Source organism: Polistes fuscatus, unplaced genomic scaffold (assembly GCF_010416935.1).
Source record: "Polistes fuscatus isolate 324 unplaced genomic scaffold, CU_Pfus_HIC Scaffold5, whole genome shotgun sequence".
Classification (NCBI taxonomy): Eukaryota; Metazoa; Arthropoda; class Insecta; order Hymenoptera; family Vespidae; genus Polistes; species Polistes fuscatus.
The window spans coordinates 1,017,908-1,039,868 of record NW_025113129.1 but is presented as its reverse complement, the minus strand read 5'-3'; the positions used below and the strand labels follow the sequence as shown (position 1 = coordinate 1,039,868).

Below are 21,961 nucleotides of genomic sequence, written 5' to 3'. Positions count from 1 at the left end.
GATGTCCTCTATGGTCTTGATAAGATTGTTCGGAATTTGCCGGTTATAGAGGAGGTGTATAACATCCTTTAACTGCACTCGGTCGAATGCCTTTTCCAAATCAATGAAACACATATATGCTGGTCTGTTGTATTCAATTGATTTTTCTGTTATCTGTCTTATGATGAAAACCGCGTCTGTGCATGATCTACCTGATCTGAATCCCTGCTGTTCGTCTTCTAGATTCGTTAAGCTGTTAATTTTATTCGTTATGACTTTTGTTGTTAGTTTCAATGAAGTATTTAAAAGATTTATTCCCCTGTAATTTGTAGGTAGTTTTTTGTCTCCTTTTTTAAACATAACTATAGTTGTGCTGATTCGCCATTCATCAGGTATTTTGTGTTGGCATAGTATTTTTTGGATTAGGAATGTTAACTGTTGTGTGAGACGTTGGCCACCATATTTTAGTAATTCGTTTGGGATGCCATCTTGCCCTGAGCTCTTCCTATTCTTTAGTTTTCGAATAGCTGTTTCTACATCACTGGACTCAATTTGTATGTCGTTTTTAGTTACTATTTCTGGCGTATTTAGTTCCACTTGAGGTTCTTCTGATTTATAGAGTTCTGTTAAGTAACTAATCCAGGTTTCTCTTGTGATCTGATTTGTTTCGATCATTTCGTTGACCTCCTTTCTTTGATTTCTAATAAATCGCCAGATTTGTTTTTGTAGTCCATAGAAGTCACTCTCCATTCTCTTCGAAAAAATCTCCCAATGATGTTGTTTTGTTTGCCTTACTAATGTCGCTGCTTGATTCCGGATTCGTCTATACATTTCGTATGATTCAGGTGTTCGTAATGTCCTATAGTTAAGGTATGCCATTTTCTTTTTTTTGCATATTTCCTTAATCTCTGGGCGGAACCAAGGAGTCTTGATCATTCTAGCCCGGTTTTTTACAGTTCGTGTTCCCAGGGCTTCGTATGCAGCTTCTAAATGTTGGTTCTTAGTTTCTTCCAGGCTATGTTTATGTTATCTTCTTCTTTTATTGGGTCTTTTTCGATTTTTTCTTTCAACCTGTTCTCGTATAGTTGTTTGGTTGGTAAGTTCCATAGTGACTCGATGTTTATTTTCGATTCTTGAGTTGCTCGTGCAAGATTCCTTTGGGTTTAAACTTCATTCTTATTTTTGCTAATAGCAGGCTATGATCGCTTCCTACATTCGCGGAGTTTAATGTCCTAACATCTAGTATTTGGTTTGGTTGGACATATCTGTTAGTAACAATGTAATCAATTGTAGACCTGAACCTCTGGTGTTGCTATATGTGAATTTGTAGTGCTCTTTGTGGTTATAAAATGTATTGTTAATCCTTAGCTCGTTAAATGTGCACAATTGTGTCATAAGTTCTCCATTATCATTTAACACATTTTCGTTGAACCTTTGTTTAATTCCAGGTATTATTTCGTTTCCGATGCGGGCGTTAAAATCTCCAAGGATTATTATTTGTTGATTACTTGGTAATGATCCGACTAAGTTTTGTAGTTGGTCGTAGAAGGCTTCTCTTTCTTCCTTCGATTTGTTATCTTCGGGTGCATAAATTGACACTATATTTAACTTTTTGTCATCCGCTTCCATTTTTACAACCAAGATTCGTGAAGATATGTATTCACATTCTTGTATGTTGTTTTGGTACTTTTTAGACACTGCGATGGCTACCCCTTCCTTTGCCCTGATTTGTTGTTCTACCCCACTATATATCACTAAGTAATCTTCGTACTGTATTTGCCCTTTGCCTTTCTTTTTGGTCTCTTGTAAGGCGCAAATATCGATGTTATTATCCTTCAGTTCTTTCAGGGTCTCTTGATCTTTATTATTGAATGACTTGATGTTCCATGTAGCCAGTCGCATTATGTGTTCTTTCTTCCATTTCTTTGTCCATTTTCTTGCGTGTGTCGTCATCTGTATTTCCGTCCTGTTCCGAGGCCAAAACTCTTTTCTATGAGCAATTTTCTTTTTTTTTTACGTTGGGTAGGGAGCTAACCTGATCCAACAACCTTCCTCCTTTTCCCGGGCTTAGGACCGGCAACATGATCGCTGATCTGCGATCATGCAGGCGGAGATATTAACTATAAACTATAAAATATATAATATAAAGTTTATTAACTATAAACTATATATAATATTAAGTTATATATTAACTATAACTATTTGAGAAAATATATATCCAGTAATTAAAAAAAAAACTATTTAAAAGTTTAGTTTTAATATTCAATTTAAATATTATAATATATATATTATATACTTAAATATTATATTTAAATAAATATATAAATTTAAATTTTTATATATTTTATATATAATACATATATATATTTAAATAAACTGTTAAAATTAAATAATAATATATATAATATAATAATATATATATATATTATTATTATTATTATTATATATATATATATATTATAGTTAATATAGTATTAGTTAATATAGTTATAGTTAATATATAATTTAGTATTATATATATATAACTATATATCACACACTGTAATAAAGAAAAAGTTTAATTATAATATTCAGTTTAAATATTGGTATATATATATATATTGAGATTGTATTTATAAATTCGAATTGATACAACAACGTAGTAAGCAAGCAAGTTGAAAGAAGGTATTTCATGCGAAGGTATATAACGCGCGTAGCAAACATGCAAGAAACTTTCACCGGCGACGAAAACGATAAGTATGCATTTACGTGTGCAATAATTAGTAGTGGAAGTTAATCATTGATTTCTCGAATCAGTCCTTTCAAAAATTTGATAAAACTCGACTAATATCGAAAATTATATTATTTATGATTTAACTTTAATAATTACACTTTTTGATTTGTGAATTTTTTGAGAACAAAAAAAAATAATTTATTATTATTTTCATTGCACGTTACTTTGATTGATAGATTTATTATTCGATCATTATCGTATTTAATTATTTATATTAAATTAATATTATTAATTTTATTTCGCAATATACGTTTCCCTGAATAAATTTAAAAACAACATTTTTAAATGTCTTTTAAATCTTATTTTTTTTAAATGTTAACATTTACAATAGTTTATAAAATCATAGTGAAAGGAAGAGAAAAATAAACGATGCATAATTTATATTTCATTAAATCGCACGTTTCGTAAGATTTATAAATATTTACCGGTTAGCAATGAACGTTATTTGTTCGATTTTTTTTATCTAATAAAAAATAAAAATATTAATAGGTAAATAGTAATTAAATACATGGTCACAATTACTATATATTGTGTAATTATTAGATGTATTATAGAAACAAGAAATACCAGTTGATTTCATTGAAATCTATACGTTTACGTTCTAATTTCATTTGATTACATTATTGAAAATAATATATAACGTTTTCATGATAAATTATATCATAATTAAATCAAAATTACGTAATATTTTTTAACAAACATAAATAATAATTACGCTATCATATTTTAACGACTTTCTGAAAGTTTATTTTTATTTCTTTTATATTAGATTTTATTTATTCCTATTAAAACTCGAGACTTTAATTGCACCTCATTTTAAATACAACCCTGACCAAAGATATATATATATATATATATATATAAATAATACAAATATAAATCTACGTGTTGCACATTGATTTCGAAAGAAACTCGTATGTTAAATATTTTTCGGTAAAAGATTCGCAATTGGATATTTTCACGTCAACCAAAGAACCAGTAAAACCAGTCGTCATAATAACCTTATCCTTTTACTTCGTGTGAGTTAAGTTAATAAATATATATATATTTTTTTTTATCAAGAAATACCAAAAGAAGAAAATCAAAAGATCTAAATGATACCCAACATAAAGATAAACGTAAAGATTTTGAAAAATGTTCAAAAACATTTATTTCTTCTTTCGTTTGAATAAGGCCTTTCATTTTCTTAACACCAGATTGTCAGATGTTTTTTATATACCCATTTAAATAAACGAGTAAATGAGTTAAATTAACGCGCACGGACAATCCTAGTGTTAAATGTAATAATATACTTTAAAAGGAAAGTCATAGCACGAGAAAGACAGAGTTTTTTACGTGACTCATGTCGTAAGATTTACATTCGAACATAGTTTTAATCGTTACAACAAAGTAATTAAAATTTTATTATACTTCTTCATTGATATTCAATTGATATTATAATCGACGAATCGAATACAAAATTAGATATAAAATTAGATATAAAATTAGATATAAAATTACAAATAAAATACATTATTACGGAAATGGATAAAGTTCTTGGGAATAATTGCAAATCTTTTATCTTTTTCCTTCTTTTTTTGTGTTATTTTTTTATTTCTTTTTTTTTTCTTCTTCTTCTTCTTTTATTTTTTTTTTGTTTATGAATACGATACGACAATAATAAAAACATGTCGCGAATTTCCGGTGATAAGACTGGACACGTGATTAACTTTGTGATGTCTGTCTACTCGACGATTATTAATTTAATACAATACCTCACGTTAGATTTCATGAATAACCATGGAAAATAACTATTCGTGATGACTTGCTAAGAGATCCAGAACACAACATCTAACGTTTTCCTATTATTATTCTCTCATTATTCAAATTATCTTTATCTGTTGTCTCTTTTTTTCTTTTTGCTGGTTTAATTTTTTTGTCATCATCACATGCTCTCTCATGAAATATTAATTAAGCTTGATCATTTAAACGAGTTGATATTTCTAAATAATACATTATTACGATATTTATGATGTCATATAAGAAAAAAAAAAAAAAGAAAAAAAAAAGGAAAAGGAACAAATATTTCAAAATAAAATTGGAATCCCTCTGAAATTTTAAAAAGAAATCATTAAATCATTTAACACAGTCTAGCTTAAATATATTTAAATAAAATAAATATGGTTTTATCATTAAATTTACGGACATTTTGTTCATTATTTTTTAATGACTAACAAATATTGTTTGAATGAAGGGTTGAGTAGAGGGGAGGAATTAATTTTAACGTTACTAAAAACTAAAATATATTTTTTTAAATAATATTTAAGTTTTTTACATATATATATATATAGTAATCAAATTTTTAATGAATCAAATTAGCTCATTCCGTAAATCTAATGTTAAATATGTGATATATAATTTTAATACTTAAAGAAACAAACAAAAAAAATGTTTATTTAACAGGAATTGTCAGTTGGTTCTGACGATGATCTCGTAGTAGTGCCAAACGTTCCAATGTTATCAGCAACATCTCAATCGAAGTACGCAGCACGTTTTCTCAGACTGGCAATGGCATCAATAATGGACATATTAAAAATCAAACCGTTCGTCGAGGTATCCGTAGAACAATTATTATGGGGATACGAGGATCCACTATTGAAATTAGCCAAGGACGTAGTACCTAAAGAACCAAAGTTTCCTTTCGATCAATTCGGTTTGTTGTATGGAAAAAATGGTACTCAACCGGATTGGTACACGGTATTTTCTGGTGACGGTGACGTCACGAAATACGGTTTAATAGAAAAATGGGAAGGTAAGAAGTTTTTGGGTCATTGGACATCACCTAGTTGCGATAGTATCATGGGTAGCGATGGTAGTATTTTTCCACCACGGATCACGAAGGATACAGTTTTGAAAATATTCGACAAGGACCTTTGTAGGGCTCTACCTTTGGTGTTTCAGGTATATATCATTTTTTTATTTCTTTTTCATTATTCATTATTATTTCGTTTTATCTAATTTTCTATCGATTTTTCTGTCAAAATGTATTATTATTATTATTATTATTATTTATTTTCTTATGTTGTCCTTTATGCTCTATTTATTCGTAATCATTCTTACCGATACAATTTTATTCTAGAAAGAAGTAATGACTACCGGTGAAATTCCTGGATATAGATTTACACCACCAACGAATGTATTTGCATCACCTGACAAGGTACACTCTCAACAATGTTTCTGTCCTGCTGGACCACCCTGTGCACCCGAAGGAACATTCAACGTTTCTGCCTGCCAATTCGATTCTCCTGTACTTCTTAGTTTTCCACACTTTTATATGGGTAAATTGTTATTCCATTATTTTTTTTTCCAATCTTTTATAGTATATATATATATATAAGTTTAATTTTATACGCAAAATAAATTGCAATAATATAAACAAGAAAATATTTAAATATTTTTAATTATATATTTATTTATATTTATATAAATATAATTTAATATTTAAATTATATATATATATATTATTATTACAATAATTTATACAATTATAATTTAAAAAAGAAAATATTTAAATTATATATATATTTATTTATATTTATATAAATATAATTTAATATTTAAATTATATATATATATTATTATTACAATAATTTATACAATTATAATAATATATATATATATATATTATTATACAATAAATTATACAATTTATATATATAAATTGTATAGTTAAAAATAATAATAGAAATAAATCAAGTTAATGTATTTCTGTATACATATATATATATTTATACGTATATTTAGAAATAATTATACGAATACAAGTTTTCGATAGTTATTTAATATCATGTTTAAAAAAAAAAATGAGAAAAGAGAGTATCGATTATAGAGGAAACAACCGGTCATTGAATAACACGTTACGCATAAGTAATAAATTTACCGACAATTATAGTCACCTTTGTAACGTAAAACGTTCTTTTATATTTAATGTTTTTCTTGAACGTTATGGTTGATATCCATCCATCCATCCCATCCACCCATCCATTCATCCATTTATTCATTCATTCATCATATGTTTCCATTATCTAGTTAGATAGAAAAAGAGAAAGTATTATATGCGTATTACAAGGTGCGTTCGAAAGAAAGCTCGGTTATTTCGTAAGTCATAGTCTACTGACGACTATTGCTACTTCACTTCCGGTTTCGTGGAACGTTACCTAGTATGAGACCTATTTTCTTAATACATTTTTTCTTTTCTTTTCTTTTCTTTTTCTTTCCTTTTTCTTTCCTTTTGCTTTTATATTCCATATTCAACAATAACGATTCGTGAGACTCGTGACCGAATTACTCCCACGAATTACACCACCTGGTTTGTCTTAAAATCGTGAGAAAAGATGCAGAATTAAGAAGAAGAGGAAGAGGATATTGAAAGAGAATTATTAGACGGCAAAGAATATTTTATAATGATCATTGGGAATCTTTCTCAATTAATTTTCCTCATACTTTTTTACCATACGATCTTCAAAAAAAAAAAAAAAAAGAAAAATATCAAACCTTATTTTGCATATTCGAATTTAAGATTAATTTGAAATTAAATCAATTTATTAAATCGCAAATATTATATTGTAAAACATTATTCATTTTTTAACCATTCAGCTATTTTCGATCGTATTTTTTGAAAATCCTCCAGTAGTCAAACGGTTAATATAATATTATATAACGACGTATTATTTCAATATAGTATGTTATATAACCCGATATAAAAAAAAACAAGAAGAAAAAAAAGGTACACCAGTTTATATATTCATGGACAAACAACATTTAATTATTTATTACTGATAAATCAAACGGAAAATAACTTAGTTATAATTTCAACGAATTAATATTAGAACGAATAAAATGAAATTATAAATCTAAAAGTAGGAAATATTATAAATAGGAGAACTTGTAACTAATGTAAGAGGAAAATAATGTCTAGTTGATTTACATATATTCTAGTTAAGGAATTTACTATTCTATATTATAATAATATTTTATCGTTTAATTTATTGCTTTCACGTAATTGCATTATTTGCAATGATATTAACACAAGGTGTCTTTTGTTTATCTTTCTTTCAGCTGATCCTGCATTGAGAGAAGCCGTGATAGGTGTGTCACCACCTGTACAGGAAAAGCACGAACTTTTTGTTGACGTTCAACCAATGATGGGTACAGCCCTTCGTGCACGTGCAAGAATACAAATAAATCTCGCTGTGAGCCAGGTGCGAGACATCAAACAGGTTGCATCTTTCCCTGACATCATTTTCCCCATCATGTGGTTCGAGGATGTAAGTATTTTATACACCACCACTACCACCATTATCAACAATACCATTACCATTAAACACTAACTTCATTCTTACATCATATTACACCATACTGCTTTCATTCTTGCATCCGAAAGAACAACATTTTCTTTTTATCTTTCTTCAGAACTTGTCTTAATCGGTGTTGTTGTTGGTGTTGTTGTTATTGTTGCTCTCGCAATTAGTTAGTTAACTCTTTCAACATTCTTTATTTTGCATAACATTAATCTTATCTCTATCCTGTCTTACTCTTTTATCGTTACATGATAAATATTTTCATTCAACGAATATTGCGAAAATAAATCGTAAAATGATCGATTTTATTCTATTCAATTTGAATGGGAATGAATTATTGATTTGATTGAATATAATTCAACGAGTTTGTTAATAATTTTTAAAATAATGCGCATTACTTTTTGAAGAAGAAAATTAGTATAATTATTAGTTCTCGTTAATAAGCGTTAATTATAGGAACAGACAATGAGGAAGTTTATGAATCATAGCTATTGTTTGCAAAACTCGTTCAAAAATATTCTTACGTTTACAACGATTAAATTTAAACGACAAAATAATAATAATTTTGTAATGTTTGTAGGTGATCGATGAGCTACCACCAGAAATGCGTTCGTTGTTAAAAATGGCGGTGGATTTGCCACCGATCGTAAGAGCCGCATTATCCGGAGGATTGGCAGTACTCGGTGTTATTATACTAATTGGTGCTTTATGTTGTTTGGCACGAGCCGCTAAACGACAAGAAAAACTTCACCTGAGCAATCCTTTGCCAGCCAACGCGAGTAACAACACTAAAAGTGGTCAACTAAATCCAGCGTTTCAAAATTCCAAATAAACGTAATTCGTAGATTTTCGTTATTTCAAATGCATTCATTCGTTCCAATATCGTCCGTGTGTTTGGGCTTAAAGAAAAAAACGAGAATTATTTCTTCTCGATTAATTAATTATTATTATTACTACGTGCAACAGATTTTTGTTGAAAACAATTTTACCGAATTTTACATTTCTTTTTTTTATTAAACACGGACGATCGTTAGAACGCAAATATCATGCGTGCGTTTGTTATAATTTTTTTTTTCGCGTTTGTACAGTCCGACGTGATATTTAATTTATATCTAAGGATTTTAGCGAGACGCGTAAGAAAGAAAAACAAAAGAAAAAAGTATAAGGAAAAAACAATAACAAAAAAAAAAGGAATATATATATAATATATAAATGGAATGAAATGCAGAACTATTACGGAAGAAAATAATAAGTCATTATTATCGAGACAATCGTTCATGTAAGCGAATATTAAATTTGTTTATTATAACGAACGAACGAACGAACGAACAAAAACGATTGATCATCGAACGGAACAAAATGGCCGCCGCGTACTTCGTCGTTCCTTATTTCTCCTATTTTGGAGTTTTATTTTATTTTATTTTATTTTATTATTTTATATTATTTTTATTTTTTAGACAGGAGGAAGTATTATCTCTCAACAACGGAATATTTTTAATTTCTAGTTTTGTATCTTTTATTTTTTTTCCCTATCTATTAGCGTCATTCTTTCGTTGTTTATTTAACTATTGGAAGATAAAGTGCATAATATATTCGTTTGGTTTTCATGTTAGTTTGTTGACGAATTGTTGATTTTTCGTATTATTATTATTATTATTATTATTATTATTATTAATTTCCGTGCATTCAAATATGTCTTCTATTAAAAAAAACAGACAAGAAAAAATAAAGAACATTTAATATATTCGACATTGGTGCAATCAAATTTTACTATTTTTTTTTTCATTTCTATTGGTTAGAACCTCGTAGTTTTTTGTTTTCGTTTTTCTTTTTCTATGAAATTTTAAACAATATTAGAAAAGGAAGAACATTTTTAAACGATATTATAATAATTTGTGATTTAAGAAAAGGAAAAAGTAATTCTAGAAAATGTTCAATCTTGTATGTGCATTACGTAACAAGATTGTATTTTAATTATAAAAAACAACTTTGATAACACTTTTAACATAAGTAACTATACTTGAGTAATTTGATAATATTATTTAAAAAGTAATATTTTATATCAACAAACTGGAAATAAAACCGTAACGAATATACAAAGTTATTATCTATAAACATTTTAATAAAATTATTGTATCAAAAGGAGATAAAACGTTTGATATAAATATTTTTATAAACATTATTACAGTATATGCATGAATCCGTCCAGACATTTTTATCTCAATTCTTTTTAATTTATATAATATTATAAATTTTAAATAAAGTAGTAGGAGAAGGAACAAATAGGTCAAACAAAAATTAATAAAAACTTTGTGAAACCGGAAAATGTTCTACGACGAATTTAAAAAAACAAATATGCTGTTCTCCGATTGTAATTATTATTATTATTATTATTATTATTTTTATTATTATTATTATATTATTATTATTATTACTATTATTATTAATATTATTTTTAAAGTAAGGGTATGTACAATGATTATACGTTACTCACAATATTTTTGTGTATATGTTTTATATATATTATATATATAAATATTTCGTAAAACGTGTTGTTAAGTTTAAGAAATGATTAGAATTAGATAGGTAGGATTATTTTTGTACGATAATCGTCTTGAAAGATGCCAAATATGTATGCAATGGGTATGTTTTAATGTTTAATTCGCATAATCACGTATCCATTACGAATGAACGAATTAATAATGATCGTACAAATCGAGCGAATTTAATTAATTAATCAATTATATCTGAACGGAAAGAGAAATTATATTACGCCGATATTTTTAAAATATATACATATGTATAAATAATGACAAAGTAATATAACATTTCGCAAACGACGAGCGTAAAATGAATCAAACAATTCGTTTGTCCACACACACACACACAAACATATTTTTATTGGAAAAATCAAATATCTTATTGTTGTTATTGATCGTTTATTTTTTAATTTTCATTATTATATTCGTTTAAATAATAACGCGAATAACGTTATTTTTATAACGTTGCATTATAATTGACGAAAAAGAAATTAGCGGTTTCGAGTTACTCGTATCGAAATATATCGATTATCGATTAACTCGACCTTTCGCGGTTTCTCGAAAAATCATTTAGCCTTGATAACATTTGCCATGAGTTTTAATTCGTTTGCTTATGTTTTTTCTTCTTCTTTTATTTCTCTTTCTCCTCAACTTCCCCCACGCCACTATTTTTAATCAAACATAATCTTCTTCTTCTTCTTCTTTTTATTCTTCACGCTCGTCGTTGCGAACTTTAACATAGGAAAGTTAAGTTCATCGACGTATGTACAATTATAAAAATGGAAATTCCGAACTTCTTTTTTTTTATACATTTTTATTTTGTTCAGGTCAACGGGAATAATAAAAAATCGTTTCAAAATCGTCCATATCGTTGAATCGTCTATCATTTAAAATTCATCCCTTCAATTATTTATTCATATATTATAAATAAGCAAATAACAAAAAATTGTGCAATTGTAAGAATGTAAATTAATCGTTCGTTTGATTTTGGAAGATATTTTTTTTCTGCATTTGTTTTTCTTTTTTCCTTTTTAGTTGTCTCATATTTTATTTTTCTTTTTGTTTTCACTAAACGGAAATATAAAATCGTACACAATTTTCTTCTTCGATTATTTATTTAGAAAAAGTAAAAAAGCACAAAATGAAAAAAACAAATATGATAATAATAATTTGGTAGACGTTATCATTTTCCCGTTATCGCACGTTGTCTCATTCTGACAGTTATTTTATCAACACGTCGCGCCATAGTAAAAATAATGTCGTACCCTTGAAATCATTTAGTATTACGTAAAACATGCTCTTTTCTTTTTTCATCTCTCTTTCTTTCTCTCTCCCTCTTTCACACAAAACAATAATCCCCACGATTGATTATTGAATTTCTTCCTTTAATTAAATCTTAATTAAACCTTTGCACTCGGATATCACTTTTTGAAAGGGGGCTTGAGTGATCAAAGTTTACTAAATGATTACGAAAAATGAACTTTCGAAGAGTTTTTTTTTAATTGAAATGACATCCAAAATGCACAAATTGTAATATGATGCAATTAAAAAAAAAAAAAAATAAAAAAAAATATCAGCCCCGATTTTACGATTGAAAAAGTGAACGTGGTGAGAACTCGAGTAAAGTGTTATTTCTCGAAGAATATTTTTTTAGGAGAAAAATGGTGATAAGAATTCGTAGAAGAAAAGTTGGTATGCAAGTATGCACAAGTATCAACTGTACTGATCAAATTTAAGGATACAGATAACATCCGATAACATTACCTGCTCGGCTTAATCTTCCTTCCAGTAAACACCAGAATATTCCATTACATTTATATATAAAAAAAAGTTGTTACAACAAAATTCACGATGCAGAAGGATTATTATATTATGTGGAAGAACTTATAACTGCATCTGCATTTTCTTAAAGGGAACAATTATTAACGATAAAATATTATCCTACTGGTACAACAATAAGAAAAAAAGTTAATTGAAATTATTATAGAGAGAAAAAAATAACAATAGGTTTCTTGGGTGTAATGATAAGAGAAAAATCGTTATGATGTTCAACAATTATAATAATATGGGAAATCTATCTTAAAAACATTATTCGATGGAAATGTTATATTATATATAATAAATACAATATTAAATTATATATAATATTATATTAATAATATATTATATTAATATTATATTATAATATTATATTATAATAATTCTAAGGTGCACAGTGCATTCCTTATCACAACGAAATGACACAGTACTCTTATACTTGTTACATCGTTTCTTATTTTATTCTACTATTTTTTCTTTTTTTATTTAATCTCATTCCTTTCTTTAGATAAAATATCTACATATACTTACATATATTTATAAAAAATGTTTAATATGTTATAATTATTAATACGTAACAAATAATGATTACATATCAATTTTTTTTGACACAATAATCGTACGATTTTCTCTCGTTATCAATTTGTTAACATCGTTTTAATTAAAAAAAAAGGAAAAAAAAAAGAAAAAAAAAAGCGAATCATATTATCGGAAAATAGTTACATATATTTTCCTATCATTTGTTATTTAATAATCGTGCTTTGGTATTTCTGGTTAGAATCATCAATGTTTGCGTCATGTTATATTCCTTTTTTTGTTCTTCTTGTATTCTAGTTATTACTAATCATTAACTGCTCAATAATAATGTTTGAATCTATGATCGTAATTATGCAACGACGATAACTAATAACGTCTCTAATATTACACGCAAGTTTATAAAAATAGAAAAAAAAAAAAAGAACTGAATCGAACAATCTCTGACAAGACATTGATTTACTTGTTGTTTTATATTTCCGTTTGTTTAACTTTGTAAAAATTAATTTTAAACGTACATCACGATATTTCGTAAAATGTAAATGTATATTCTTTCGTGTATTATTTTTCTTTTTTTCTTTTTTTTTTGAAGGTTTTCCTTCGCGCATTTTTTCTTCATAGTTTTTTCGAATCGTATTAGTGTTAAATATATTTGCATAAATATAATATACATATATATATACATACTAATTGTAAGACGTACTTTATATACAAAATTATCATCATTTAGGGTTAGTATATTTCATCGTAAGAACATATAATGAGATAATAATGTTTTTTTTTATTAAGTTTAGATCGTGATAACAGTTACATTGGCCCATAATGCGACCTTTGAAATCTAAAAATTCGCGTCAACGAAAATATATCTTATTTTCTTCTGTTGAAAATATCAGTTCTTTGCAAACATATGCAAACAAATAAATTTATATAATAAATGTTTATTATTAAAAAAAAAAACTATATATATATATATGTATAGACACATACATAAAAAGCTAGTAAAAATACAGAATAAAAAATCTTATTATTACTATTATTATTATAATTAAGTAATTGTAAAAAGTACGTATTTGTGTAGCTTCGTATTTAACACGAACTTGTCGAACTTAAACGATCTTTTAAAAGATCATAATTCCTTTAAAAAATGATTGTCCCAATAATCATCATCGTATTTGATTATCCTTTGGTTTTCATTTCTTTCTATAATCTTATCTCGCATTTTACACTCCACGTTCATTCGCGAGCGAACGCTAATTGATATAAATAAAAAAGAAAAAAAAAAAAGAAATTTATTCGAAAGTTCATCATTATTCTATTATCTTGTTCCTTGATCAGAGAAACACATTTTTACACGTTGGATCGTTCTATATGATGATTCCTTTTAGCAAGGTAAAGCGCACAAATCGAACTTAAAAATATGAAAATGCTAGCCCATCTGAATGTAGCTTCGATTACTGTAGTCGCGAAATGTGCGTCGTAAAATTGGTTAATAATATCTTGGGGAAGCACGTCTAATGTACTTTCACTCCATATCAATGGTAATATCGAACCTTCCTTAAGTTTGTTCGGATACGACGCACCGATAATTTTTTTAATTTCCATGTTTAATTGCACCCTCAACGTCCCGTTCATCGTCAATGCCAAAAACTGAAATTTATAGAGAGAAAATAAAAGAAAATAAAAAGACACATTTGTTGCACCATAACATAATTACGTTTGGTATTTTTGAAGAAGAACAGAAAATTGAAATTTTCTTTTTACCTGATGCAAATCCAAAGTACTTTCGTGAAGATCCCGTTCGGGTCTCAAACCATCGATAGATTCTATCAACGATTTTTCAGCCCCATAAAAATGCGGCAACGATACGATTATCGGTAAATTGTCGTAACACGTAGAAATGTTTAATGTGCCTAATGGCGGACACTTTCTTTCATTCGAATTCCATTTTATTTTCGGACAAAAGCACGACTCCTCCGAGGATGCTTGAAACGAATCCAATGACAGTTTGTATCTGTGTAAGGTAAGATAATAACGTTAATTGGATGATATTTATTTTTTTTTTGGTTTTTTTTGTTTTTTTTTATAAACGAATATATCATAATTATAATTACTTCAAACTAGGTACACCTTGGACCTCGCTGTATCCGTCAAAATTGAAATTTAATGTCTTGCAGAATTCCTTAATGTATACGTGCAAAGGAATACTTCGATTTTTAATCCATTTAGGTGGAAACATGGTACCATCTGTACCATCAATTTTATCACATTCCTCGTCCCCCCAAATATTTAAAATATTTTTCCCATTGATACCTTGAATGATACCAAGATTGTCCATATTATGGATGCCCGTATTTATCATTAAACGATCTTTCAAGACTCCATTACTCTAAAATGAGGAAAAAAAAATCATTGTCATTTTTGTTTCGAGAAACCGAGACAATTATACAGAACCCTATCGATAGACAAAATTATTTAAATACCAATACGGATAATTTTTTGATTGTTATTTTGAATAAGAAGAAGAAGAAGAAAACACATTTAGTAATAAACTAACTTAAAACTAAAAAACTAATCTTAACAAAAATGAAACAACACTCTTACGTAATGTAATTATAAAATTGAAGAAATATTAATCGTAACAAATATTATTGTAAAAAATTACAATTATAGATTAATCATTAATTGTCCTGGAAAGTTTGAAAAATAAATTGTAACATAACAAAAATATATATTTACATAAATAACATAATAACATAAAAATATATATTTACTTGTACTAGAATACCAAATTTGTCGGAAGGATTATGTATGTATCCAAACATTTTCAGAACATTATAAAAACTGTTATCGTATCCCCAAAGATAATCACCGGCGGTGAGATTAACGAAAGATTTGATGTTCCAGGTGGACATGGCCATGGTAAACGCAATTTGACTAAAATAATTTAAATTACGTACGGATGAAAGAACCGTTAACAATAATATGTTAGGTACTATGATCATATCATTCTCAGAATTTCCTCCTTCCCATTTAAACAATTTCTTTTCTTGATAACTAATCGTACCATTTTCGTGTATCTGTGTGTTAATACGTATTAGAGTTTCCTTGTAAGTGTACGGTCCCAATTGTTGGACTTTCAACTTGTCAACTTTACCACTTTCAAAATCCTCTACGTTCGTGTAATTGTAAATATAAAAATTTTGAACCAATTGGACGGGAGGATCTATCCAATATTCGTACGCTCTAGTACCGTTTTGTATAATCAAATTTGACAATATAATATTTTGAAAAATGTTCGTACACCAAAATATCACAATTAATAAAAGACTCGTCAATCCTGCCATTATTATGGCCCAAATGTACCAATTTTGTAAAAACTTCGTTTCGTCCTTTCCAACCTTCTTCGTTTTTCCTATAGACTTCATTTCGAACGCGACGTTGGACAAAATATTTCGAACTTCAAAACAAACTCACTTAAACTTGTTTAATAATTTTCTTAACTAATTTCTATCGAATAACTCGGATTGATCAATGAATATCAAACAAACTCATTGAGATGAATATCTGTTGCATGTGCATACATGTGTGTGTGTGTGTGTGTGTATGTGTGTGTATGTGTGCATGTGTGTGTTAGAACGGATGTCGAAAAGATTAAACCCGTCGTACTCGGTAGATCGATGACGACCAACTGATTCGTCTTCAAACAAAAATCCCCCTACTTTTTCATCTTTACGAAGGTGATAACCTTTTAAAATGACCCTTTGAATGCTAACACCTCGCCAGATACATGAAGTTAGAACGTGAAGCGCAGTCATCAACGTCAGTCAATACTCTCGATATTATAAACGCGCATTAAAATTTTCTCATTTCAATTAAATCATTTGCAATCATTTTTTTTTAATCGGTTTCACTGTTGTCACGCGTTGAAAAAAAAAAAAGATCAAATAAAATAATAATACAATAGAAATATTTCTTTTCTCTAATCGTGATTTGAAAAAAAAATTAGGAAAAATTATTCATTTTCTTTTTTTTTCATAATTGGTGTCTACCGATAAAACGTATATTCGTGATCACAAACACATTGATATGAAGGAATCATTTTTGGTGTTTATATCCAATTATAGGAGACTAATGTAAGTGTTTCAGGGGGCAAGACTTTCGTGATTCTTATTATCACAAACAGACGGAAAGAAAAGGCTTGATACGAGATATCTTTTTATCATTTATTACATGCTCCTCTGCTTCTTTAGTAATATGTATATATATATATATATATATGTATGTATATATAATATTTTTTTTCTATGTTTTTACATTTTAAAATATAAGCACGATTAAATGCAAATTTTGAAAGCCGATGTGTCTCGTAGATTGTTTTGTTTTGTCACATATATTTCAAAAATTATTACTCAATTATATTTTTATTATATATTAAGAAATTTTGTAATAAAAAGCATCGCGTGTTATTTTTCAAAAAGATGAAATAATACTAATTAGTCCAATGATTATCTTAACTAATAACAAATTTTTTTTTATCTTTTTACAATCAATCGTCTTTCCATAATTACTTTTATGCACATAAGTATAGAGCATGATAATGCTTATACTACATTATTGTTATATTATGACTAGTAGATGCCATTTTATTCACCCATTACTATCTTCTGTTTGTGCTTCCTTTTTACTCATAAGTTGTAAAAAAATCAACGGAGAATGGAAGAGAAATAAAAAAAAAAAGGGAACGCCAATTATTTGCAATATTATTACGCAAATCCGCAAATCATATTTTATCGTGTAATTAACGTTACATTTTGTTTCTCTTTTCTTGCTTATAGCAAACGATTTTCTTATCGCGAAAGCCAATCGAATTTAAAATTGTGTCTTTTTTCGATAAACGAAAATTGAGACTAAATTGAAATAAACATTTTGCATATCCGATTCGATTTCTTTTCAATTCTGGACACACGATTTCACAATCAAGTGTTGATGATTATATTACAGTTTTATTAATGCCTAAAAACTTCATCCCTGATATTGTTATTTTTTAAATATTCTGGTTATCGGATGATAACAATAAGCTTATAAATGGAATTGTATGCGCTACGAAGATTCACATATAATTCAGATGCTATTTGACAAAAGTTTTAACAATATCAGGTAGATAAACAATTAAAAGATCTATAGCAAATTATGTATGTAATAGAAAAAAATAAAAATAACATAAAAATATTAAAAACAATATTTATCATTAAGATTGTGAAAGTATTAATCGTGTTTTATATAAAAATTCCAAGCAGTTTTTTTCAATTAAAGTTACTGATTATTAGTGATGTTGCACATACACATTTCTCACGTTATTATAATATTTATTATTACTCGCCGAGAAAAATACTCTTTTCTGTTTCGTAATATCTTTTATATATATTTCGCGTCAATAAATAATACAATTAAAATAAATGTAAGTAATTTTTTTCGTTAAAAGTTCTTTTTTAATATATAAATATGTTCCCATTTAAAATAGCAATGATTTCAAATTTGAAAACAAATTACTCATCATTCTCTACAAAAGAAATAATACATTTAATATTAATAATTTAATATTATCTAACATTTCAAGGTCTATTAAATGGTCTACTTCCTTATCTTAATTCTGTCATAAATTTGACACGAAATATAATTATACCAACCATTTCAAAGTCCTTTTGCAAGTTCATCGTTCAAAGGGGTACAACTTTTTCTCTTTTATTATTCATATACATTCGTTCAAACAAAGTTATTAGTTATCTTTTATCTTTTAGGATAAATTTGCTAATATGAAAAAAATTAATCGAATGAACTCATTTTTTAAAAGTATCTCGGGTCTAATTACAAAGCGTGTCTTAATTATTTCTCGTCAATGTCAAGTTTTACTTGTTAATTACGATTTTATTTTTCAATTATACAAGATCCCTGTCTTGCCGACAATCAGAAAGATAAAACATTATTTTATCGTCAGCTGGTAATGACAGATCCCAATTTTACCGAACGTTAACTGATAAAGACAGATTCCACTATTATCGATCGTTGGTATAAAGGTACATAAACTGTGAATAAAATAATATTTAAACTTTTTCATAAAAATTTCACTTCAAACAATACTGTATTTTTTTGTTTCGAAAATATCTTATGCGTAAGAATAAAACTTTTTTAAAAATGTTTACAGGCCGTCTCCTCGCTTGAACTTTTATCTTTTAAATTTTATTTTTTACATTAAAATTTGTTAATTATTTTTTATGCAGATATAGAGAATAGCTTTAACAATAATTTTACAATTAACGTTAAAAACTTTGGCATTTATTCTCATATATTTGTTCTGACGCTACAAGTAGTATGCATTATTATGTTAATTGTTAGCTTAATTAGCAAATAAAATATAGAAAAAAAGAAACAATATATTCATTTAAACATATTACATATTCACAGATGAATAGTAAGTAGATAGTTATTATTAAGTTAGATAGTAATCAGATATTTATTAGGAGAAGGCACTTTTTCCTTCTGCTCGTATCATATAGATAGATAGTACAAGTGCTTGTTATTTTAAAAGAAATTCAATTTGTTTGTGTATGTATATGCTTATGAATGTATATGTGATGTATCTTTTCTGTAACAACAGATTGTAAATAAAGTACTTTCATCCTGAGTTGTATATATACATATTTATCGAATTATTAAGGTAGACTAGGCCTGCTATTACAAAACTGCATACGAATGCATTATTTCTCATAAACATAATAAATTCATATTTATATTTTCATATTACAACTATTTAAATATGTGACTTTCTTTTACATTGCTACTATCATCATCATTATTATTACTATTATTATAATTACTATTAATATCATCAAACAAATTGACACATTTATAAAGATTAGTTCTACCTGGCATAAAATATTTGTCAAAAATCACGGGATATGTGACTCATAAAAATAGACAGAGAAATTGAAAATAAATATACTGAAAATGATTGTATATATTGACATAACAGAGGTTTCAATAAAACATAATGCAACATCACAGTCTGTGCTTCGAGTTCGAGCATCAATTTAAAAACATTTGTGACAAGTTTAATGTTTAATTTCCTGAAAAAATTAATAATCATAAGTGACGTTAACTAACTACGACGATCTTTAACTGCTGCTTTTTTGTTGGTAACAAATTGAGATGTGATTTTTATGTTACGTATGTATATCTAATTTCTTATATTTAAATCTTATTTTCTATTATAATGAAAGGAAGATAACTATGATCACGTTTATACATTTACTTTAAGGCAGAATATATTATTCGTACTACTATGATTCGCAATAGGATTTACTTTCTTTTGTTAATATTGCGTTAAAAAGTAATCATTGTTTGAAAAGAAATGAATTATCCTTTAATATTATGTGATATTTTAAATGTATAATAATATTGTTAATTATTTTAATGTTTACAATCAAAGTGATTAATAATAACATATAATTATAATTCAAATATCTACGAACATTGGGGAATAATAAAACTGTGATAATCATTTAAAATCAAATATATTCGTTCAATAAATATTGATTGAATTGATTCAATGAATCAAATTCAATTGATTTTAATTGATTTAAATTTGTTAACAATATATATAATCGCATTAAAAAATTTCTATGAAACAAAGAAAGAAAACTACATTTATTTATTAAAAATGAACGTTTAAAATTAATTCGATTCTATTGCTCTCTCTCTCTCTCTCTCTTCTATAATTCACTTATTATTTAAAGAATATTATTTCTGAGGTATTTTTAAATGCATTGTAACGTTTTGTTAAATATAATATGTCGTACATAAATGCTATAGTAAATAATACGTTAATTATTCTGCGATAAAGAAATGTATAAATGTATGTTATCTACAAAATTGAACGTATGTACAGAATTTTTGTAATTATTTTACCAGCTTGCAAGAAAATAAAACATTTTGTTTTGTATTATTGTAGTCTTTTATAAATCCTTCCAATGCGACACCATTATTTAACCTTCAACTGCATGATATAAAATATTTTAGTTTATTGCTTGTATTGCTAATTTAATGCATATGAATTTTTTTTATAAAATGTAGCATTAGATGGATTTCATGTCAAATATACTCAAAGCATTCGTATCATTTATCAATCACACAAAATATAATAGTTAGAAGATAATAGTGAATCAAAATATTTTCAAGTATAAATATAAATTATCATCATCGTTTACACAGAATGAAATTTGTTAGTAAATTAAAGTTTATTTGTCATAAAAGTATAGTGATGTATCATATATATATATATATATATATATATATTTTATTTTTCTGTTTATTTTATATTAGTAATAGCAAATTAAACTTTTTACAGTATATGAAACTAATTATGTTGATATGTTGCTGTTAATAAATAATAGTTATTATAAATGAAATCTGTTAAATATATTATAAAAAATTGAAATTTGTTTATTTTGTAATGTGTGTATGTATATATATATATATAAGTAATTTGACAAATGAACTTTAATTTATATAACGGAATTAAATATACTATTTTTGTATGTTGTAGGAATTTGTTTTGTTTTAAATTCAATGTTGAACAAATTTTTCTTAGAAATTAACTGCTACAAGATTGGTAAACATAAATAATAAATAACATTAATACTGAAAATAATTATCTTTTGTGCTAAAACATAAAGAAGAATGTTATAGCAATAATTGTTTCTATAAGTAGATGTTTTTTCCCCATTAAGTGCATCATCCATGCACTACTAAAAATGGCAGTAATTTTAAATAACAAACATGTATCTAAACTATTTTAAAAATTAAGCTGTGCTTGACATTGATTAAGTATGTATGTGTATTTGTGATGTTTAATTTTCCTTAAAAAATATTTACCTATAAATCTATCTATATATATAGATAGAATATAGTGTAAATTATAA

General features: G+C 26.7%; 2 protein-coding genes across 4 annotated transcripts in view; one reads left to right on the top strand and one right to left on the bottom strand.

Annotated features, from left to right (window-relative positions):
- The window catches only part of LOC122521928 (scavenger receptor class B member 1), a 31,140-nt gene extending 21,916 nt beyond the window's left edge, over nucleotides 1-9,224 (top strand). For all 3 annotated transcript variants that reach the window (XM_043642681.1, XM_043642679.1, XM_043642680.1), the window contains exons 4-7: nucleotides 5,195-5,692; nucleotides 5,871-6,069; nucleotides 7,850-8,058; nucleotides 8,672-9,224. In XM_043642681.1, the coding sequence (XP_043498616.1) occupies nucleotides 5,195-5,692; nucleotides 5,871-6,069; nucleotides 7,850-8,058; nucleotides 8,672-8,923 (1,158 nt within the window). In that variant the 3' untranslated portion in view covers nucleotides 8,924-9,224. The remainder of the gene's footprint in view (nucleotides 1-5,194; nucleotides 5,693-5,870; nucleotides 6,070-7,849; nucleotides 8,059-8,671) is intronic.
- Nucleotides 9,225-14,271: 5,047 nt separating this feature from the next.
- On the bottom strand, nucleotides 14,272-16,659 carry LOC122521927 (lysosome membrane protein 2-like). The gene is made up of 4 exons (XM_043642678.1): nucleotides 15,755-16,659; nucleotides 15,095-15,369; nucleotides 14,745-14,994; nucleotides 14,272-14,630 (listed from the first exon to the last, which is right to left on the bottom strand). The coding sequence occupies exons 1-4, from the start codon at nucleotides 16,406-16,408 to the stop codon at nucleotides 14,331-14,333; spliced, it is 1,479 nt and encodes a 492-aa protein (XP_043498613.1). The 5' UTR covers nucleotides 16,409-16,659; the 3' UTR covers nucleotides 14,272-14,330.
- Nucleotides 16,660-21,961: the final 5,302 nt, after the last annotated feature.